Source organism: Cygnus atratus, chromosome Z, assembly GCF_013377495.2.
Source record: "Cygnus atratus isolate AKBS03 ecotype Queensland, Australia chromosome Z, CAtr_DNAZoo_HiC_assembly, whole genome shotgun sequence".
NCBI lineage: Eukaryota > Metazoa > Chordata > Aves > Anseriformes > Anatidae > Cygnus > Cygnus atratus.
In genome coordinates this window covers 22,859,377-22,884,098 of record NC_066396.1, presented here as the reverse complement: position 1 = coordinate 22,884,098, position 24,722 = coordinate 22,859,377, and the positions used below count along the sequence as shown (strand labels likewise).

At 35.5% G+C, this 24,722-nt stretch overlaps 1 protein-coding gene across 8 annotated transcripts in view; it reads right to left on the bottom strand.

Moving 5' to 3' along the window:
• Positions 1–447: 447 nt before the first annotated feature.
• Positions 448–24,722, bottom strand: part of ERBIN (erbb2 interacting protein) — a 124,823-nt gene continuing 100,548 nt past the window's right edge. For 6 of the 8 annotated variants that reach the window (XM_050716138.1, XM_035553466.2, XM_035553468.2 and 3 more), the window contains 9 exons: positions 22,489–22,603; positions 20,606–20,789; positions 18,234–19,758; positions 12,206–12,349; positions 11,235–11,366; positions 9,341–9,550; positions 8,181–8,273; positions 7,407–7,481; positions 2,302–5,247 (listed from right to left, as the gene is read on the bottom strand). In XM_050716138.1, coding sequence (XP_050572095.1) covers positions 5,140–5,247; positions 7,407–7,481; positions 8,181–8,273; positions 9,341–9,550; positions 11,235–11,366; positions 12,206–12,349; positions 18,234–19,758; positions 20,606–20,789; positions 22,489–22,603 — 2,586 coding nt within the window. In that variant the 3' untranslated portion in view covers positions 2,302–5,139. Of the gene's footprint in view, positions 1,183–2,301; positions 5,248–7,406; positions 7,482–8,180; positions 8,274–9,340; positions 9,551–11,234; positions 11,367–12,205; positions 12,350–18,233; positions 19,759–20,605; positions 20,790–22,488; positions 22,604–24,722 lie in introns of those variants that run through there. The other 2 variants (XR_004779800.2, XM_035553470.2) reach the window with 2 other exon arrangements.

Here is a 24,722-nt window from a genome sequence, read left to right as displayed (position 1 = left end):
TTGTCGCAGAACTGTCAGCAACATGGGTTTTGTTTCCATGACCGTGGAAACCTCTTTGAGGATCATTGTCTGCTTGGAGAGATGGGACAGGTAGTGGTGGATGTAGTAACACTCAAGATACACAGAGTCAAGTAATTGCATCATCTTGAGCCATCACTTTTAAAAATGTGTCAAATCTAAAAATCAAAAATCTTTTCACTGTTTGAACATAACTCTGTGCAGAGACTGGGTGTGTACATCCCTGGTGTAACCTGAAAGCCCCAGTTACTGAGTAACACAGTAGCTGTAGAAAGCTTAATTTCAAAAACAAACTACAGGGATATGATGTGAAATGTGGTATGAAATTCATTTTTGTCAATTTCCAGTGGCTTTTTTCTTAGCTCATCATTATAAAAACTTCCTCTACCTTCCAACAGTCATCATTAGTTTTCTATAGTCACAAATCTTCTAAATTGTAAGAAGAATCAGATGAATTAATGTCACAGAAAATTAAATCACATATTTTATTGTTTACTTGTTAAGGATGAATAGGAATGTGAACTAGAAACAGTGGGCTCCCAAGCCTAGAAGTAACTGCCTTGTCAATATAAAATGCTTTTATCAGCTTGATGAAGTAGCACTTCTGTACACTGGAGACCACTCTGCCTAGTGAAACCCCAGCACTAAGTATTTCAGGAAACTGTGTTAAAATAAGGAACTTTTAAATGATATGGACAAAGAAAGAACTTCCTAAATTATCTCTGCTGTGATGGGTATGCACTGATACGTTCATAGAATGGCACATTTGGTTCCTTCATTCCTGACAAGTATGAACGTACTCTTAAAATTTCTCAACAGGAATGAGAACATACAAAAGAGGTCACAGCATCACAGAACAGTTGAAGTTGGCAGGGACACCTCTGGAGGTTGCCTGGACCAATTCTGCTCAAGCAGGGACACCTAGAGCAGGTTGCCCAGGACCACGTCCAGGCAGCTTTTGAAGGTCTCCAAGGAAAAGGCTCCACAACTTCTTTGGGCAACTTCCCTTCAGGTATTTATATACATTGATAGGATGGATCCAGCATTCTCATGAATGATCCAGCATTCACATGGCTGATGAAAAAGTAAACTGTTCAGTTGTGAAATCAAATAGGAGACCAAAGGCTGACTTGCACAGGAACTCGGCATACTAACAAGTAATACCTGTGAAATGGAAAAGAATAAATTTGAAGTCTGATGCATCAAAGGCAGAAAAGACAAAATCCTACAGATGAGTACCAACAAGGACAAAATTAAGGGGGAAAAAATTCCAAACTCCAAGCAGGCAACAAATGCAGAAAAGTTTAAATACAGAGGGAGGGGCCCAACACTGTTGTAACCAACATCAGGGCTGTAACCTGCTACAGCTAGAGTCTGTTTTCTCTGTGGAGAACGTAGGAAAAGTCAAGACATGAGATTGGTATGCCAGTTCCACATATAGAAAAAAAATCTCTGTTATTACATTGTTAGGTAGTTTCCAAGAAAACTGGTTGTCCAGTTGTAATCTGCATTTGCCTCTCCTGTGAAGTTTTGTGATAAACTTTTCCCTTTCTTTATTCAATAGCCCTCATACATCTTATTAGAGCACTCCAAAGTGACTCATTTTATCCCTGCTTCGTGACTTAGTCAACCTTCTTTGCTATTGAAACTAATTCATTTACATCAGACACAAAAAGACTACTCATCTCTTTAGAAGAGGAGCCACTGGCTAACATAGATGATTTCACTGCAAGACTACTTTTTTTCAGATAGGGGCTATTTTTGTTTTTGTTTTGTTTTGTTTTGGTTTGGTTTGGTTTGTTTGTTTGTTTGTGAATAATCTAGTCTTGCAATTAAATCAATTTGAGCAGACTCCTGTCGCACTGAGATGCATGGAGCATTAATGGATATTGATAGAGGATTAGGGTCTACAGAAACTACAGAAGAATAAACTTGTGTCATGGAGAATTTCCTAGAAGTTAAATAAGTCAATTACGCACAGCTTTAAAGAGCATTAGTTTATTATCTATTCTCCATGTGTTACCTCAGAAACAGTCTAATTATATACAAAAATTTGGAATGTTGAATAAATGCTGATTGATAAAAACATTTCATAGCTGTTCACAAGGGAAAATTTCTAAACAAACAAACAAAAATCCCCAAATGATAAAGGTTTGATTCTGTGTGTTGCTTATTGCTATGTTTGTGTTCATAGAATGCTTTCAAGTATATACACATTTTTTAAACTCCAGTCCAAAAAAGTAACTCAAAAATATTTACATAATAAATATGTGGGAGACTTCATCTTTTCATTACATCAGTTGAACTGATTCTTTAATGAACTATTCAGAATAGAATGAATTAACAGTTTGCATCAACTCACTGCCATGCTGAGTGACTGCTGCTGTTGATGGATTTTTTTTTTCCTATTCAAAATGTAGTTTAAGATGCATTCAAAATGAAAAGTGCTGCTACTGTCTCTTCTCCTGCTGAATCCTGGCTGGACTAGTTCAGGAGACATCTTTCTCCCACTCTGCAAAGTCATCTAGCTTGACATGTATTGACCTTTACACACAGACACAGAAGGAACAAACACATATCAATCCATTAAAAACTCCAAAGTTTACTGAGTAAAATCAGTATAATTCATGTTTTATTTCACGGTTAATTTGCTAATTTAACAAAGACAAGCTTTGGCCAACTGTTTCCACAAGAAGTACTAAACTTCTTGCTATAAATCCCCATTACTACAGTTCTACCATAGCGAAACACTTCCTGGTAGAATTGTCATGTGATACGTAAATCTGAAAATTAAGTGACATAATATATTTTAAAACTCTGTTAACATTAAAGCAAAATACAACACGGTACAATTCTTCAGTGATATACTCAAATGTACTGTAAAACGTATACAAAGTCACAATGTACACAAGATCAGTAAAGAATCAGTTCTGCTTTTTGTACTTCCCCTTCCTAAAGATACAGGTTATGTAGAAGACCAAGTTAATTTAGGACTCGTCTGTATGCATTCCCTTTAAAAGGCAGTGTGTGATAAAAATAACATGATTAAAAGTAATGAACATGTGATGTGAACATTTTCCTTTTTCATTAAAAAAATAAACAACAACAAAACACATCTCAGAAAGGGAACGCTGAAGCCTGCCATTATATAGCTATGTTTCTCATTCTTTTTTTTAAAGATTAACAGCACACAGAAAATAAGTGAATTTTTATCAAAATACAGCACATTTCTGCTAATATATCAAAAAAATTATTTCCTATGTAAATATTACTGAAAATCAACTAAAAAGAAGTAAAATATACAAAGAGTTGTTAAAGGGTTTCAATTAAAATTATTAGAACTATACACAGTACAATAAGCAATAGTTAACATCTTTGAAAGAAGTGCAATAATATTTGAGTTCACTTACTTACGAAGTACTGCCTATTTCTGCTAGCTAAATATTTCCTCTCTTTCAGCTCTTTTCCCCAAAACTAAAGGAGGCTGGTGTTTTTGCTAGCTTTATTAAAAGAATTTACTTTTGTACACATGGGTGGAAAAAAGTAACTTATATCTGTTTCAAACTACCAACTTATATGCAAATAAAAATGAACTGCAATAACTGAATATTGCTCCAATGACAGGCTAACCATTAGCCCTGATTAAAAACAGTTACTGGTCTTCTATGGCACTTTTCCCTGGTCCATAACAACCGTGTATTAATTATCACTGCAGATTATGCAGTCTTTATTCAATTACAAAGGAGAAAGAAAAATAAAGTTAATGTTTCTGGTAAACAAAATTAATACAAGCATAATTGAATATTTTATACAGTAATAAGGAACAAAGGCAGCCTGTGGTAAATCACTATTACATTAATATAGTTAGAAACCCTTTAATGACTCTGAAGTGTCTAGTTCACATTTAATGTTACCTGTAGGAACAGCCCTTTAAGAAACATCATTACGAACTGGTGGGTTGTAAGTACACCCTCCCTTTGCTCTCCATCTCACCACAGCAATTCTCCGTCACTGTTCAAAGTTTCACAAACTTGCTTTGGTTACCTAGCGCCATGTGTATGGTTTCCTTTTTGATTAACAAGGCAATGCAAAGGCCAAACTAAATCAACATGACTTTCATAATCCTTCCTGCATCATTTACTTTGTGTGTGTTCAAATGTGTATTACAGGCAACAACCTTAAAAACTGGCCATTTCGGTTTCATTTTAAAAATCTGTAAGGTTAAAATGGAGTACTTTTTATAAAGATAAAAGTATCACCATTTGCACAAAACTGGGGATTTCCACAGCACAGAAAAACCTCTGGGCACATTTCCACAGCACAGTTGAAAAAAATTGTGTATTCAAGAAAACCCAACTAAACATGAATCACACGTGGCAAATGAATATTCAATGACTACATAAGGAACAAATCCTGTAGGATATCACAAATTTGTAATTACAGTCTTCCTAAAAAACACCATCATCTTATATTGCATTTTCTATTGGTAGACGTACATTCCAGAACTAAACACTTTTACTTCTTTCTTGATTCCAGATTTAGATAGCAGATAGCAGTTTTACCTGACCTTTATTCTGTCCAAACAGCACCACCTTCCATCTACCCATTCATCTATACAATGTGCACATATCAAAGCCAACATTTCATATCCCCTGTTCATATCTACAGAAGTGGTTTCAGCAAAACACATTAATATCTGGTGAATAAAAATAAAGGCAATAAACAGCTACAGGACAGACAGCCCTGCCATCTGTCCATTGGCTACAACCTAGGCTTCTCAAAGCCTTGCACAAAGTTTAGTAATGTGTATGAATTATCCAAAAATAAACCTACCATCTGTACAAAACAACAACACAGGTTTGTTCTTGGAGGAGTGATCCTTAGATTGCTATAATGCTTAAAAACAAGTTTTTTCAGCATATGCATTTCCAAAATGATTTCCTGTATGTTCTATACAGTGGTTTATTCCCCTTTGACCACAAGTTCAGTATTTCATTTCCTGTACAAATTTTGATCATAATTCTTTTCAAGTTCCTTTCACATATAAAAATAGGCAAAATATTCAGTTTCCATAAGTCCTTCAATGAATCCTGCTGGCTTTTTCCCCACTATCCACAGTATTTATGAAGAAACTTCTCGCACAATGATGAGTTCCACCGCATTCTGAAAAGTCTTTAGCAAAGATACTGCTTGTCCATGGTCAATATTTATGAAGCTGTATCCATTAGCCTAAAAAGAAATATTTAGAATTCAGAATGGCAGTCTCATATTTCATGTTAGTTTACTTAAGCTTGAACTAAGTTTTAAATAAAAAAACATCTTATATGAACGCACACAATAAAACACTGCTGATTCTCGGATTACATTGCTGATGCCGGTAGAACATTTCGGTGTACGCTACAAGGAATTAAACAGTTGTGTTAGCCTTGGAAGAATTTTGCCCCGCAGGTACTGAATATATTTGCACATAACCAAAAGAAAAAAAATGAACTTTAAACCATTAGCAGCAGGCATCTATCTAATTCTTCAGTCCGAATATAGCTATGCTAAAAAAAGCAAATGAAGAATAGATGATACATCTCAGTTAAAACACTAGAAATGGCGTTTCTGGTAGATAAAGAAGTACTGAAGCCTGTAACAAAAAATATTCATGGGGCATTTCAGGCCCTTTTAGGATTTTATTCCCCTTGCTCACAGTTCAGACTGGATGCAGCGAACTTTTTTTTTCTGTTCTGAGCAGAGTCCAGCAGTCAGTCAGGTTGCTCTGTGAGGTTATACAGTCTCTACACATGGATGTTTTTCAGGACCTGACTGGATAAATCCCCACGTAACACATTCCAGTCTCTGAGCTGACTGTTTTCAACAGGATGTTGTGCTTGAGACCTCCTGAGATCACCCCCAGCTGCAATTTTCCTATGACTAAGTACCTTTGTCATTCCTAAGACAGGCTTGGCTTGGCAAACACAGGCAATCCTAAGCAGCCCACAGAAAAGAGGGAAAACATGGCTATGGTTCAACTTCTCAGGGCGTATTGCTGCAAATTCATATTCGGTCTGTGCAGTAAAATCTTGCCGAATGACAGTTCAATTTGTCCAGTTTGAACTACTGCTGCTGCCAGCTGTGCATCCCACCTTTCTCCCAGAGGTGCTGCCCCTTACACGGTGACAGAGAGGCCAGCCATGGTGTCACCAGAGAAATGACAGAGGTGCCAGCTAAGGACAGTCATGAGCCTTAGCTACTCATTTTGGAGCTGTGCGTGCTCATCCCATTATCTAACACCTGCTGTTGCTACCAGCTGGACTCTTTGTTATAAAGGCAGTAATTTTTAAATCTGTCTAGGGCTGCAAAGGAAGTTTAGTGTACAGTCTGTTCAGAGAGCAGTAAGAGCAATAACCATTCCAAGCCATCATCTGTACAGAATGTCCTAACCTAGTATGCAACAGTATCTTAAGACTTGCACACAATTATCTAGACACGGGTCATTTCGAGTAACTCTATAAACACTCTCAAACTTGTAATTGTGTAGTAGTAAAACTATTTTTTTTTTTTATCAGAAGACTAGCTCTGCAACTTAAAGAGTGGCTACAGCACAGTTGAAGTGTCCTGTTTCTCTACAACAGTAAGGCTTATATAATCCCATTGTCTACTTCCTCGACCCTTCCACAAATAACCTGTAAGTTCATTAGACAATTTCATACAAATCTGATAAAGAAGTGGTCTGAAAGGTACTAAATTCCTATCGAAAAAGCTACACAGCTGCAGCCCAGAAGCCATGGCTCTTGAAAGAAACTATTCGGGGCTCTCTTGTGGCAGATGGGGTAGCCAGGAGGTATGTGCAGGTATCAGTCATCAAGGAAGCGGCTTCTGCCAGTGCTTGCACTTGTCCAACCCCTGTCAGCTGGGGTAGAGGAAGCAAAGGCTGGCAGGAACTGCAGACTGGGGGCGGGAGGGGCAGGATGCAAAAGACATATGCAGCTGGGGAAAGGAGGGCATGAGGAGCTACTGCTAGTGTTCAGACAACTTATTATTCAGAATACTGCATATGAATGACTACAAATTAAATACCTGAATGATGCTAAAGCCAAATGAACTCACTCATATTCCATATTGAATGACATAAGGACTATTATTACAATCCATGAGGACAATTATCAAAACTATGAAAAATGTTCAGAATTTGAAAAATGATCCAACTGATTAATGCTTCAGCCTGTATCACTTATCCTAATACTAGGTGGAAGAAAAAAGGATCATTACAGAATACTGATATGCTTCTGGAAAGATACTGGCAATCTACACAAAAATTAACCATTCTACTCTTAGAAAAGAAGCAAATTAAAAATCAACTGATATATTATACATGATAGTTAATTATACGACTACAGTACCTGAATTATTTTATCCCCAGGCTGCAGCAACATAGATGCTGGTCCTTCTGGCTGTACTCTGGTTACAAAGATACCCTTGAAAAAGAGAGGCATAAAACATTTTTCAAAACTTATTTCATAAAGTACGGTGTACAGATGTAATTCAAAACATCATTTCAATTTTCCATCCTAAATAGAAGAGAATGCAATACTATTTTATAGTAGGCTGCTGTCCTTTTCTGATGTTAAATCCAGGGAAACTGCCTTTAAAGAAGTATTGAAGGGCAAATTCTGATCTGCCTGCTGTGTAACTCAAGCCTTTGTTTAATTTGGCAGATGTGTATGTCAAGACGAATTATCAACCACCAGAAATAATGCTGTAGGCTAAATCATATTCTCTTTTCAGAGACTTCCTAAGTGTAAACTCCGTGATTCATTATCTCAAATCTGTGGACTGATATCTGGAACACTAAGTAACATTCGGTCAGAATAATCCTTTGTGTTGCCATGTGGCTACACAGTGGTCACCTACTACCCTTATTTTTCATAAATAACTTTTCCTCACTTTTCTCCCACCAAGTCCTGGAGTGATTTGTATTTGGAGGGGAGATATATATTTATTTTATATATATATATATATATATATATATATATATATATGTATATGTGTATATATATATATATATATATATTTATTTATTTATCTGTATTTATATTTTTTAATTTCCTTTGGTAAACACTGGAAACATTTGCTAATCAGAATGATTTTAAGGTACATAACTATAAAATACTCACATCATCTTCAGGTCTGAATGGATTCCCTCTACCACCGACTCCTCCTGATATACTAAATCCAAGTTCAGGATCCTTGTCAATCCTCACTCGAATCTAATTAGTTACAAGCAATGTTTTAAGTAGCAGCTGAAAATTTCCATTCAATTCTACTGTCATGAATTTATTACTATGGAATTTATATGAACAAAAGCTTTTAAAAAGAAAAAAACTCAAAAGCATTTATCACAATTTGAGACAGTATTGTATCTCATAATATTAATTCAAACCAAGATTTCAATACAACGGCATGTTATATCATTGTACATAAGTTTTATCCTAATATCACTGCTATTATAACCATAGTAATCTATGTAGATTTTAAATTCAGAGATATTTAGATATTATGTAAATGAATTTAATGACCCGAGCAAATGCACATGTTCATATGGAATAATTTGCTCTTCCTATTTCTTTTTTCTATTCAGCTACTTCTAGCTGAATTTTAAATTAAACCTAGCTCCTACTTTCATTCTCAGTTCTACATAACCAACGTCTATCCTTTCTCTTGCCAGAAGAGTTGATTAGAAAACATAATTTTGCACAAAAAGCGGACATACTCATTCTAGCAAAGAAAGACAAAAAGAAAAGCTCTCAGTATTTTCTCAAATAACAAAACAATACAAAGGAAACATCTTATGTCCAAGAGCAGAAAGAAGGTTGCCCACAATGCAAGAAACATTGGTGCAAACAAATAATTGGTTATGAGATTAAAACAAATGGTTATGAGAATTTCTTACCCAGTCTTACACTATCTAATGTCTAACTTAAATAAATAAAACTAATTATTATATTATTATCAAGCATGCATCAGATGCTCACACTTTTTTTTTTTTTTAAATCCTGACTTTTGTTTACAGCTGCATACTTCTACATTTGCAGATTTTTGAACCATTACAGAGAGCAATGAATAGCTGCAAAGTACTAGAAGCTGTACTGGTACTTTGAGATTTTCACTTACTCATAAATAATGAGTTGGTGATCAATAAATGTAGTCAAGAAGTAAATTTCTATCTCAGTAAAAAGATGCAAGCGTAAGTTGCTGGTACATCCTGTTAAAACTCTACCACATTTTTCTTTATAACAGACAGATGTCATGCATCCAAATTAGATTTCACTCTTACCTCTTGCTTTACCATTTCATGGCTTTGTCTGGGAGAACACTGTGACTGAGCATAGGGAGGTTGGTGGGCAACTTTCAACATCAAGTAATCAATTAACTGTTCTCTAGATGGATGTCTTGCAACTGATGACTGAGGAGGGAGATGATGGACTTGGCTGTAGTTTGCCTGAGGTCTTTGAGGCTGGCACATTTGCCCATTTGTCAAAGGTATCTGAATAAAACATGAATACTCAATGTCATACATTCTGTAAGTAACAATCCTCAATTCTTCCTTAATTATTTCAATATTTCTCAAGTTTGCTTTTAATTTTAGTAACATTACTAAAACTACTGTTATGAATCATGTACAACTGCACTCAGTTTTCATGAGAGTCATCTGCTCTGACACCATGAGAATAAGTTTTAAAAACAAAAACTTAGTTAAGCAGACTAGATAAACGCTTTTTTCACTGAGTTACCTAGACTATTATTTGCTGGCAGCATAATTGACAGTATTGGCACATGGTTGATCTTCTTGTAGATTGCACTTTTATCGCATAAAATTTCCACAACAATTCCCAGTAGATCATACACAAGATACAAAACCCCACACAACTACGATACAGAAGTTATCTGCTCTCTGAGCATCTTTTGGTGACCACTTCACTCAAAGACCTTCCAAACAAATTCACATATAAGCTCAAGATTTTAATATCAAAACTGTAATGATGGTATTTCCAATAAACATTATTCTTTTCTTAAGCCATCTGTTACTGATTTGATAGGTATAATCATGGCAGTAAGGTACTCAACTGTAAAGACATGCAATTCACTAACCATTTCACTAAGGATGACATTGGTCACAACATTTCTTACTGAAGCCCCAGAGCTACAGGGGGCTCTGCAGCTCCACATTGAGATGGGAAGCCTTTTCTTTCTTCCCACTCTTACGAAGCCTAAATAGTCAGTCACCCCTCTGTAGGATTCCCACACTCCAGAAATGCCACAGTCTCGAGTTGCATATTTTTCTGCCTACGACTGTTATCCCACTAGTTAGAGGACACACGGATACTAAGATACTCTGTTTTTCAAAATTATAACTGCAGCATGCAAATTTCAACCTTTAACCATACTAGGTGAATGGACAGAGAACCTATTCTGTTAAGAAGAGTTTCTTTGTCAAAGTGATTCTGAAAAATGGGTATGCATATGTGTGCATATCTTAGGTTATGTACAGGTCAGACATATTCAATTTACAAGATTTTCTACTGTCTTTCCTGAAAATCTAAAGCATGATGGGAAAACTGGTGCATTATCAGAGGTAGAGTTTACAGATGCAACATATATCAATAATGATACATCTATATCATTATTCCAATATCTAATGTCTATAGAAATGCAACCAAGAACACAGATTATAAAAAGAAAGTGAATTGCTGCATCATAAGTTACACATACCCACTTAGTTTCATTGCAGTAAGCCCTGCCCATATAGATGGTCCTTTGACATGAATACAGAACGCCTTCTATGAATTCTAGTTTACCACTGCAATTTCATCACAACAGATTTCAAGCTTATTCTTTAAATGGTTTAATCAGCTTCAATCTGCTTCCTTGATATCATTTGCCATATTCCAATTTCCACTTGCAATTACTTCTTTTTCTGCACATTTTTTCTTTCTAAGCCCTCAATGAAGGAAAATAAAAATTAACCCCCTTCATATAGTTAAAAACTTTGTTTTCCAAAACCAGGATGCTATTTTCCTTATACTACTAAATATCCTTATACTACTAAATAGCTGGGTGTAATCCTGTTTTATGTTTTAGAGAAGCCCCAGTTACAACTGCTATCTCAGCATATGCTTATACAAACAATAATAAATATATCCTATCCATGATATCATGTAGATAATTACCTGCATAGCTACTTTCTTCAGGCTGTCTGGAGGAACATCTTTGAGACTAAGTGTGGCAGATGCATAATTCTGCTTTCCTGAAATGAACACTTCATCTGGACATTGGTCTCCTGGAGTTGAAGCCTGGGGATACTTTAAACAGAACGCAACAGTATGAATGTCTTCGTATTATTCAAACAACTAAAAAGTTCTCATAAGATGCCCAAAACAATACATTTTAAGGGTTTTATTATTCTTTATCTTAAAAAAAAAGAAAAAGAAAAAAAACCTATCACATTCTTTGTGTTTATGTAGAAAACATAAACCTTACTAGGTAAGATACTATACCTAGAAGATATTGCTGGATATTTACAAAAAACAGCAACTGCAGAGGTGTCTTTGATCACCAGCATATTAAGAAAAGTCAACAGTGAATATTGCTCATTCAAGGATTTACATGGTTAAAAGTCTTCTGGTGACTTTATCCTGCTCACTATGGGTACCATAGCATCATTCAAGACGCTCAGAGTTAAGGAGTTGTTTCCTCTCATTTTCTTACAAACCAAAGCACTCATTTTCTTGAATGTCTAAAGTATCTTGCAATACAGTTTATATCATTTGTTTGGTAAAAAAAAAAAAAAAGCAGAATAACAACATTTTGTTCAATCACTTTCAATATAGGTCAAATTCAGAATGGTTATCTCTGGTTCACAACATGTACAGCAAAACCAGATGTTTTTATATTCAATAATATACAAAAAATAATTAGAAAACTCAACCTCATGCCATTAATCTGAAAAACCTTACAATAAGTTAAGACATACGAAGTAAAAGCAAAGTATTTTAACACCTATTAAAAATCCAGCACAAATCGTATTTTTCGTTGAAAGCACTGTTTATCTCTAGAAGGGTAACTATCAATTTAAAGGGCATCTCTCACATTTTATTCTTTCCCCCTCTATAAATTGCAATAGCCTCCTGTAGGTACTCACTCGAACAACGTGCACACCAGAACCTCTTCCGTCTGCAACACTCAAGGCAACACTACCCTGGCTGCCATGCAGATCCCTAGAGCTGCCATAGTGAAAGCTGCTAACTGCAGCATAATTGGAATTAAAGGACCTAGACAGCATGCTCTGAATAAAGAGGGGACAGATTTAACACAGAGATTAGTGCAGCATGCATAAACCACAAGACATGTTACACATAGACTAATACAGACATATTCCATTGTCATGCAAGATAAAAACCATGCAAGAACAGGACCACTGTGATGTATAAAACACAACTCAGTGAGCCCTACTTAACCTTTATTTACCGTAAATCAGCACGCAATCAACAGTTTACATGCAGAGTTACATGTAAATAAAGTCATTCAAATGTCCGTGTCTGAAAAAAGAACATTGGTGCACAGCTCATCAAAATTCCTAAGGTTTCAGTCAATTTGCAACATTATCAAGTACATTGTGGAAAGAATAGCTGATAGTCAAAAACACACACCTGTGGAAAACCATTTAATTACCAATTGTTACTATTTTGTCTCACGTTTTCCCCATTACTGGTACAGTACAAATAACAACTTACGTACACACAGAGATCTAACAGTTTGGTTGAGCATTTTCGCTCTTGCAGTGATGGCAATGTCTACAACACATTCTAATAACACTTGATTCAAGAATATGAATGAGATATTTAAAGATATTCTAATTCTCATTTAAAGAAAAAAAAGAGGCCTGCAAGAAACCTTGTGAGCATATCCCTGTGCCACTGTAGGCAACAAAGCATGCCACAAGTTCCAAGAGCAGAAGTGATAGTGGCTTGGTCTTGAGCTGCATCACCTTGCAAACCTGACCTCCACAGTATTGGCAAGGGTAACAGAATGCAGTGGGCATTATTGTCTTGCCACGGTGGACTTTTGTAGTTGCAAGAACGTAACAAAATAAAAAGATGGCACAGAAGAAAAGGCAAATCACCCATGTCCCACCTTCCAAATGAAGTAATATTAAAACAGTGACATGAACTCACAAAAAAAATGACAATAATACACGATCCACCATAAAAAAAAAAAAATCAAAACCGAGCAAATTTAACGTTGTTTTTATAAAGTTTCTGATTTTTCAATTAAAAAATGAAAAAAGTATCAATAAAAATATATAGATGACTAGAAGACTGCAATAATTCTTACAAGAATAAATAGATTTAGGGGTTTGTCTGCTGACTATGCATCTAAACCTGATTTTGAGAAGTCTGTAGTCTTGAAGCAGACATTTGCTTTCATACTACTTTATCTTGTGAAACTAAAACAAGTTAATAATCAAAGTCTTATGCCTCTGCATATTCATACTCCTCAGATGTTCTGGTAGCACAGTCATTGGAATCCCCCTTGGAAAACAGTATTTACTGGCAATACATGATATTTCTTGGTCAAGGCTCTTGAATAACCTCTCACACAATGACGTAGTGAGCTTTCTTTATTCTCCTCTTCTATACTTCGACTGTTCTATAGCCAATGGATGTTTCAAGCTTCCAGACAAAACTCCAGAATTTCTCCCCGCTTAGGAGGAGAAAACAGTGTTTGGCCTTAAAGTTTCTCTTTACAAAACGTCAAATGTGAACTTACTGCTCCTCTGAATTTCAGTCCAAACACTCAGTAATGTGGATGACAGTTTTCTTCAACTCCCTAGTGCCTCAAAGTATCTCCCTACATTTGTCTACACACTCCACAGTTTTACATCTGACACCTTATTTGTAAATTCCTTATGGCTTGTTTGCACAATATATACCATTGCAACTGTTCCAAGCTCTACAATATTATATACTACAAAAAGTATATCCTCAGTCTCCAGTGTGTCCCAAAAGTCACTGACACCAGTTTGATGTAGCTGTAAGCTCGTAATAATCCATACATTTTTGGTATAGAACAGGAACTAATAATACTCAAATATGTTCAGGGAACAAGACTCTTCACTCTACTTATCTTGGCCTTAACTGCTGACTTAACACATAAGCCTAAGTACTAGCCTTTTTTTCCTTTTCTTTCCTTTTTTTTTTTTCTTTTTAAACAGGACTTAGTTGACAGCTGAAGGTTGAAAACCCTTCACTTGTCATTCTCACCTCAGCTATCTAGATTCCTATAGTTAAATGTAATTGGACAAAGTTTGCTCTAAGTATTCAGGAACACCTGAAATCAGTGCTTGAAGCCTTGCTAAATAAAAGCAAGTGAGGAAAATAGTGTTGTTTGAAATCTTATAGAATTCTAATAAGATACTAGTTTATCCTAAAAAGAGGAACCTAAACATTACAAAACTATTCTCCTTCGGTCATGAGAGAGGGGAAGAAAAAGGGCACAAATCTAGGTTTCTGAACATCCAAAAAATGTATCGTTAATAATATACCTATAGCAGAGTTACGTATGGGGTATTACATGCAGTTTAAATGGTACTGGTCAAACATTTGTAGGGTCAAGACTTATTTTCAAAATGGTCAATAATTTTCTTATTTTGGAAGTGTTATTTATTGATTACTAAACTCCATAAAACATCATTCTAATTCATTGATGATTCAGTAGTCTGTTCAAAACAGAGAAGCAGAAAAAAAAATCTGAAATCAAAATTTATAACTAATGGGTTCTGAATGCTACTGAATGGGTACCATTCCTTTAATTTATCGGTGTCCAAATATTGTTAAAGCTGTGTTCTTATAAACATTTAAGAACTTAGTTTTATTTGTGCACGGGCCTACTGAAGTTACTTTCCTTGACATATAAAAGGTATTTGCACCTAACTCCTAAAGATATCCATTATTGAAGTTAAATGATGAGAAATTCCTCTACCACACAGTAAAACGTGGGATTCTAGTGTTTTAAACAGACAATATCATCGTTTAAATTCCTAAATGAAAACTTTCAACAAGTCTAGAAAATTATTAATTTACCATACATATTTATATATATTTACAGCTTATTATGATAGGTGTGGAGCACCTGTCCCATGAAGAAAGACAGAGAGCTGGGGATGTTCAGCCTGGAGAAGAAAAGGCTCGGAGAAGACCTCATTGTGGCCTTTCAATAATTAAAGGGGGCTTATAAAAAAGATGGAGAGGGGCTTTTTACTCAGGCAGATAACCACTAGAGAGCAGCTTCATATCCAACCACTAGAGAGCAGCTTGACATTTAAATAAACCCTTTTCTTTATCTCAGAATAAAATATGCTTTACATAAAATAAGCCAATTGTTTCTCCAGAATATATGCAGAACAGCAACTTATAAATGGTCTTATGACCTATATTCCCTTCCATGCAACCAGATGGATAATTTTAGCTCTTTGGAATATGGGCCCTTACATCCTGTCAAAGGAATGACAGATGCTGGTTAACTTGGCTGGAATCCACTGTTAATCATTATTACAGGACTTAATCTCTCTCCTCATGCAAACTAAAATCTTGAATATTTTTTTCACCTGCATCAGGTGAAAAGGTCTAAGAAATAAAAAGAATCAGTTTCTCTAATTTTGCCCAACAAGACGTTTATTTCAGCAGGTTGACCCTCTGCTAACTCACTCCAGTTACTAAATTTTATAGAAACCAAACAAAACGTTATTTCAGGAGCCTCACTTCCCCCCCTCTTCCCCCCCCAAATAATAGTAATAAAAGAACACCATCACCACAACAAAAAAAACCTCAAGAAGTTAAAACCACCACACATACTGTTTCCTAAGAACTACAGGATAGAAATTAAAAGTGTGATTAATTCAGTAATAGTCTTGGAAGAGATTTCTATTTCATAGCAAAGGTAAGACTATTAATCTATAACCCATACTGTTGTGTATAACAACAGGCAAGAACATAGGAATTAAATATTCATCATAAGGCTTCATTTTGTATACCTGTTTTTGTCAGAGCTATGCCTTATACTTAAAAAAAGAAATGCCATTATAAATCCATGAAAGTTTTGTCAAAGCAGTTTCCAATAAACGCTTGTTCCTTAAACGAGTTCTGTTAAGTAAATATTGATTTTTTTTTTTTGACTTCAAAACACTTCAGCAGTCTGGTTCATAGACTAAGCACCCCCATTAAAAAGTTACTTTTTAAGAACAAACAAATATCTGAAACCATTATTTTAGAAGAAGAAAGAAACATATAGTGAATTCTTAGAATTTCCACATTATCATATTTGCCAGCTGCCATATAGGATCATATCTGCATTTTTCATAATTTAATAGTTAATCATATCCCAGAGAATATGAAGTAGAGAATTACATACACATTCACTTTTAAATTCATAAAAAAATCTTAGACTGCTAAGTAAGAGCTACTTTAAAATGCTTCAAGGCCAGAACAAAAGAAACATGCATACAAAAAACAGACTGCTAAGATACGTTAGATAAGATGCATAACCAAGAACCCAATAGCAGCTATTCCATACCCTTCTAGCAGGAAACAAAAATTAAGGTTTACATAAAAAGCATGAAAGAAAGTATGGACAGATATAAAGGGAAAGTCAGTGAATCAATTTCCTTTCAGTCAAGGTGACTACACTGCTACAGTACCAGAAAGGATTTCAGCCGTGCATTAAACATCATTCCTAACATGTCAAATATAGACAATACAAGAAAGAGCTAAAAATAAATTGTGTCGGCGCACCGAACTTCTGTTTCTTGCATTCAAACATTGCTCAAATTTTTCCCTTTCCATTGTTTCATGTAAGATTTGATATATACATCCAAAAGAATGGAAGATGAGACAATACACCTTTAATTAGGATTGGAACATGGTCATGTTTGTGACAACCTTGTGGGACATAGCGTCCTCCATGCTGGAGCACAATACTATGAAAGCCTTAAAATATTTTATGTTCTATGTGACTCAAACTAGACCATAAGAACAGGTGTGGCAGCAGTTGTGCAGACCTCTTTGAAAACAAGAACAAAAGACCCTTTCAATCACTAGCATTTCTGCAACTTAAACAAAACCATACCCAATCCTCCAAATACTTGGATATCCAGAGAAAAAACATAGTTGACATTATTTTTTTCATCCATCCCTAAATAAATTACTTCACCTATCAACAAGATTGAAATGCTTGGCATAATAATCACAAACGTATGAACTAAGTTCTTTCAAAAGAAATTAAAAAAAAAAAATCCATCTAGCTGCCTAATCAAAATGTATTTTGGCTACTTTACTCACTTCCCCTCCAAGGAAACAGGATCAGGCTAATGATATTCTGCCCAATGTTTAGTGATTTTATAGTTGGTTTAGCTGGACAGCATAACAGAATACACTCTTCCAGCCTCTACCTGAATTCTTTGAAGATATATAATTGTTTAGCTCTACATATCAGCTCAAATTTTTGATAGCATTTAAAGTACATGAAGAATCCTGTTCATCATGTCTAGTTATATCAAAACCTCCTGTGATTTCCTGAAATGAACAAGATTTTTAAGTGTTCTCATCTCACAGCAATAAATATTCATTCAACAATCTGTCAAACATCCAACTTCAAAAGACAACTGGCTTGGAGGCAAATGTATGTTAATTATGGATTTTGAATTCCTCAGCAACTGAAGCTGCAGGCCTATACTTTTATACAGATTTTACTGATTTTCTTCTCCTTGTTCTTGAAGTGAAAAAATAGGGGGAAAAGGCAGAAGAGAAAGATCAAGAAGGGTAAGGGAATATTTTAGTAGAATATGAATATAATGCTAATAACAGCAATAATAATTACCTGGCCTAAAAGAGCTGGCCTTGTACTTCAGATGATCAAGAGGACATTTAATGTATTCTAAAGTAACTGGACTAAGCTGGCAAGTATGATGTAAAACCCTGAAGAAAAAAGTCCCTCTTGATAAAGTTCATTTATGGACTATCATTTGTTTCTCAGATATTCAGCACAAACATCCTTTTTTAGTAGAAGTACAGGAGTATATTTTCACTAGCAATTAAAAGCAGTTCAAAACATATTATTTAACTTATTCCATACCCAGATGACAGAAAGGTAGAAAATTTTAAAAGTTATTTTACCTTTTCTAGCTTTTTAGCCTCAATATGTCGCAGCACCTGTTCCCTCCAGTCATGAGGGACTTTACTTTTTCCTGTAGGGTCTAATAAAGAGTGTTCCGAGTTAACCCTTGAATTTGATCTCTTTGAAGGGCTAGTCCGTGAGTAATTAAAGTCACTAACTGACATAGTTCTTTCTGGTATTTCATTCACTGACGGCCGAGCACTCTGTGGTCGGGGTACATTTGGACCATCAATGCTGTATGTCCTGGCAGAAAGAGGTCTCTGTTGCCCTGACATTATTGGTGGAGCTCTTCCCACTGAATGCAAATCTCTGTATGTTAAATAATCCCCTTCAGGAATCTGGGCCCGCCTTGAAGGTCCAGTATCACCAACATTTATAGAAGCTGTAGAAGAAACACTACTCTGTCTTTGAAGAGTGTGTCTGGTTGCTCCAGGGAGCAGTCTATCATTTGGTGGAACAGCCCACATATCTACATGTCTCCCAGACATCCGTTGATGAGTGTTATATGCAGCACTGGCTCGGACATTGTTATGATTAGAGAAATTCATATTGGCAGAATGCTTTACATAGCTGGGGGTTTCTGTGCTGTCAGACCTTAGCAGACGTGAAGGAGGTAAGCTGCTTTGTTCAACTTGGGTGTTTTGTTTCTGGGACCACAAAGTGTCTTTTGCTGTTGCACTGCTGCTGTACTGAATATTATACTGGGGAGTGCAAAACATCTGTGCACCACCTGTCACTGATCCTCTCGCTACATTAGCACCTTCAGGATTGTGATTTGAGTCAAACTTGAATGCAGCTTTTGTAGAAGATACTAAATCAGATGATGATGACGACCCAGGAAAAACTTGCAAAGGCTGATCGTACAGAAGAGTAGCAGATTTACTTCGGACTATGTTTTTACCATCTGCACTACCAGATGCAGATTTTACCACTGAGTTTGCCTGGGGAGATCCATTGTCATTGACAATATCATAGATTTTAAGACCACCAGGGTCCATACTGGTGATGCTGTGAGACTTCATCACAGGACCACTTCTCTGTGGTGACAAGTCTTCAGTGCTCCGTGAAACAGACAGCTCAGCAGAAGAATCACCATCAGCTCTAGTGCTTCTCATTAGTTCTTCTTTATTGGGAGGCTGTACTGCTTCCTCAGGATGTCCATTTACTTTATTCATAGGATATTTATTTCCATTTTCCAACTGCTCACCTTCTTCTCTTACAATATTGTTCAAAAAGCCCTTTACTGACGCTATTTCCTGTGGTTTTAACCTTTCTACAGGAACTGGCACTGCCTCTTCACTAACTAGTTTATTGATATTCATATTTATTTGGTCTAACTTGTGAGACTCTTCTGTAGGAGTGCTCAGATCAACACCTTTTCCTATCAGGCCTATTCTTTCTTCAAGGCTTAGTTCATATTCAGACAGATTTGTAACCTTCTCTTGCACATTCATTTTTTCTTCTACTGTAATGCTCAGTTCACCTCCATTTTGCAAAAGATTATTCAAATTTTCATCTTCTCGCCTGTAAGAAAAGGCAGCTCTTAGAAGAAATACCCAAAGGACCAATATATTCCTTTAAGAAATTTCAGAAAAATTAATTGTAACGTGCACCACAGTCATGCTGTGTACACAATAGAGGACAAAGAGCAACATACAAACAAATTTATTATTTGCTACCTTACCATTATGAAAATACATTACACAGAGGGCTTACTTCAGCAACTTGGCTTTCTGTCATCAATTACATGATCATGTTATGGTTACTTAAAATGAACAGGAATGATTAAAGACAGCTTAAAACGTCAAAAAGTATGAAGTGAAAATAATTTAATTAAAAAAAAAATACTTCTGAGTTCCATCACAATTCTAGACAGAAGTCTTGTTTTCATTGGCTTTTTTTTTTAAAGGCACATTTTAATTAAACCCACAAAAAGTAGTAAGCTTCAACTCCTTTCATTAAAATTTTCTAAAAGCTACTTAATAATTATGTTAGTAATCACATGGATGTTCAACATTACACAAATAAAAACAGAAGTTTTTGAAATGATATACTGGAAGTATTTATCAGTATACTGGATATATATATATATCAGTATATAACACAAATTAAGAATGAAATTATTATACCTTATTATAAGAAGAAATGGAACCACGTCTTGTACACTAGAATTGGTCTTTGAATTTGTACTAAGTTTTGTGTTTTGTTTTTTTTTTAAAGCACCATTTCATTAGTCAACATTACTTTAAAACATTACAATTTAGATTATTTAATGAATGATTAATGAATTAAAGGAATGGAAATTGCATATGAAAGATTAAATAACATTTTGCTATTATACTTGCTCAGTTGTATAAAGTATTTTACAAACCTGATCTTGGATAAAACAGCAGCATGTGTTTCTTTGTCTGGAGAGCAGAGAGAAATATCTTGGCTACTATCAGTATTTAAGGAAACAGAATCTGACATTCGAGAAGGAGAGGAACAGTTGCTGTTATTTTGATTGCTATTATGGATAGCTTCATCTGATAACGAATCAGCATCTTTTGAATCATCTGAAACAAAAAAAAGCCAATTTAGTTATAGATACATACATCTGTTTAATAGCCATTCAGAGTGTTCATGTTAAGGTGTTTAGAAATCGTATGTTTTTCTTAGTGACACATTACTGGAAACTAATATATAAGCTATCACCTTCACAAACTTGTTTTTTGTTGTGCTTTTTTTTTTTAATAAATTCACAGAAGACTGCTTGTAATAGTTCCAATTTTTCAGAAATATTTGGTTCAATGTAAATAGCCCTCACCTGTTAATGCAATTTAAATTGTTGCTTTATTCCAAGTTTCCTTGGCATAATCTAAGTGTTACATTATGTAATATTTCCCAAACTTATCCACCAAATGATGTTTCTATTTTTGCAGTGACTCCAAAGTTTTCAGTTGTGTGTCTATTAGCCACTACGAAAACAAAGTACACTGCTTGACATGCAGAACTTTGAAAGAGCACAATTCTTGTTTTTGAACGTTATATAATTGATAAATAGCTATTTATTACAACAAACAGTCTGGAAAGAACTGGATCACTAGAACTGTACAGAGCTTTATGTATGTAAAACATAGGAAAGAAAAATATTCTTCTGAGCAACTGGAACCCAATGCATTCCCATCCTTCACGGATCACCTAATAGTGATCAGAGTTATTTATATCTTTCCATATTTATTCTTTCATAATGTATGCACACTTACATACCACATCCATATAAAAATCATTGATCTGCAGGACTTCAAGCCAGCCATGATTTTGACATGAGCAAACAAGTGCACAAATCAATACATTTAAATTTTTGCTTCAAAAGACAGTTATAGGCACCAAAAGCATAAATTTTGTGAATCTAATTTCTAGTTCCAGAGATGAGAAAAGTTTTGACTTACTAACTTTAGCCAGGCATAAAAGTCCAACAACAACACTGATAAACATCAGGTTTTTTTTCACCTCCAGGTAATCCTCAGAAGACTCTTCCACCTACCTCAGTGCGCTTTTCCTTCACCCTCAAAATCTTTCCTTCTTACATACAGTAGCTAGAAGAGCCTTTTTTTCCTGGACAAGGACATCACATGAAGCAAAATACAATCTGCTCTTTGACTTAATTTTGTTTTCTCTGAATCTTAGGTCATTCCTTACTCTTAAGGAAACAGTTATCCAGAGTGAAATTATCTTCCAGAGAAGTAATACAAAACTTAGCTAACAAAAACAATTCTTATTCTTATTTCCTCTCAACCCAGATCAAAGAGTAAAGTGAGTGGAGAAAGAGTTGACACAAGAGAAGTTTATTCTTAAACCTTAGGAAGAGTGCACAACTTCTTTGAGAAATTTAAACAAGTCCACAAAACCTGGGAGAGGGAGGAAATATGGAACGTTTTCAAGGTAAATACCATTTTCTGCAATCCTCTTTCAACATATTGAGAGTGTGTTCAAGCTAACAGTCCCCCAAGCCAGAAAATAGTCCTTTTTCCCTCTGCTTTTAAACTGATGACAAAAAAAAAAAAAAAAAGAAAATCAGGAGGTCAGTACAGCTTTCTCTACTATACACTCAAGTATAAGATTCTACAGAATTCTTTTCTGTTTTCATTGCTTAACTAGGGAATTGATCATCTTTCTTTTAACACACAAATTAAAACACCTAATTTAACTAGAAAAACTAGCAATTTTGAGTCAAGGAACTATGAGAACTATTTGCTTTTTAGAGCATCTCACCTTTTTTGCTGTTGCTAAGAGCTACCACTTTTGGTTGATTTATGGAGGTTTCAATCAGTGGTGGTCGCATTTCTGCCATTTTCATCTCTTCATCAGAGGACAGTTCTTCTGACTCCTGTTAAAGGAAAAACAGCTTTATGTTGTGCATTTAAAGTAAGAGCTTAAAGGTTAAGTAAATGCTATCTAAACTGTCACACGTTGAACAATAAAGGGGAAGATAAGCAACATCACATAGGTATAACATAGCAACTGTGTAGTGATTTTGTAGTGCATGTCAACTGATTTTAATAACTTTTTTCCACTGAATTATCCTAAATCAGCAGTATATACAGACTTGCTTTGTCAGTGATGAACTCTGTGGAAATGCTAATCAAACTGGTGGGTAACTTCAGTTGCAAGAACCTGCTCAGAGCAAGCAGATGAAATATTCTTCCCCTGCTGGAAGAACCTCTGGTTGAGTTTAAGTCAGAAAAGAAACAATCATGATGTCATCATTCAGTAACACGGTAATAGACATTAACATGAAGTGGCACATACAAACTTTAAGTTTCCAGCAACAGATGGGGAAGTATCTATGCTATTGCATTACAACTCCTTCCCCACCCCCCCCAGCACTGCCAGTGGAACTAGTAACAAATGATTCCTTTTCTCTCTGCAGTTGCTTTCAACGTGTTGTAAAGCTGCTAATGCCTAACCCCTCCCTTGCTTCCTGCCCGAGGACCTTCACATTTTTTAGACTAAAGGACATCAATACTTTCAGATTTCCTTAGAAGTTCTCTAGATCTTTAATGCTTTTTATTGCTCTCTTTGGACTCTGTAATTGCTTGACACCTTCATTGAATTTCAGTACTCAAAACTGCACATGTTGCTCTAGCTGAGGTCTTAAATGTCCTACAGAATTTACCTGTTCACTCCTGATAAGACACATCAATGATGTTTGCTTCTACTCTTTTTCCAGCTGCCTACAATGTTGACTGCCTTTAAGTTACCACTGAACTAGCAAACGGCCCAGACTGATGATCTGGGTATCAGTTCAGCAGAAAACAGCTCAAACTAGGTGATCTTAGGAACAGAGAGTTACGCTGTGAGAGAAGATTGATTTTAGTTTGCACAGTCTAATCAAAAAAAAAAAAAAAGGAAGTATAGCTTGTGTTTTTATCTTGAAATTTACACTGTGTGTGAATTCCAAATGGAAGAGAAGTTATTTAACTTCAAGAACAATAGATGCTGAATAGATTTACGCTAGAAATCACTAGTTCCTAACCATAAGATGGAGCTCAGTGCACTATATGAAAGAGATTAACTGACACAGTTGCCTGCAACAGGAGCCAGGCAACAGATTCAGTATCCTACTGCCAGGTTTTCAGAAATATTCTGAAGGGAAAAAAAAAACTTCCTTCCCTACCGTGAAAATTTCTTTCTAGTAAGCATGCTTTCTCTTAAAAATGCTACAAAACATGTCGCAGATTGCAAAACAAGTCAATGTTAATTTTTTCTTAAAAGTTTCAGAACATTTAATGTGTAGAACCTTCTAGAGTACCACCGCTTCCATGATACCAACAATCTGGTGAGTTCTTTGGACTGCAGTACAGGAGAATAAACCTGAGTGAGAAGTAGCAAACATGGTGTGACAGCCTTCATTAAATAAGTAAATAAATAAAAATCAAATCTATTCCTCTGCAATCAGAACAGACATCCTCAGCACTGCCTCCATCACATTGCCCTTCAGCTTTGGGTGAGACATATAACAAGTGCAATTAATGTTGAAATGAAAAACTTGTATGCATGTAAGGTTTAAATATCTGGACTGAGCTGTAACAAAACTACTAGCAAGTTACTACAAGGACATAAAGAATTCAGTATCCCTCACTGACTACATACTGCTGCTGCATTTCCTTAACACGCACACAGCCAGCTTCAAAGACATGGTTCCACTGTTAGACAACTAATACAATTGTTCTGAAATTATGTTTTTAAACTAAAAAATAAAATCCAATATTTTCAGAAAGCGGGTAACAGCAAGAACACGTTAAGGGGGGAAAAGAGCCAGCAACAGGCACAACTCCTTGTCACAAAGCCTCTTCAATGTATTATATATGCATGCTCTACTGCTTGCAAAACACAGACAAAAATAATCTGCTTGTGAAAATATGAAAAGAAGCATTTTACAGGTTGTGACTGGCAATTGATTAACTGGCAAGTTCCAAATTTTGTCATAAGTCTGAGACATATTC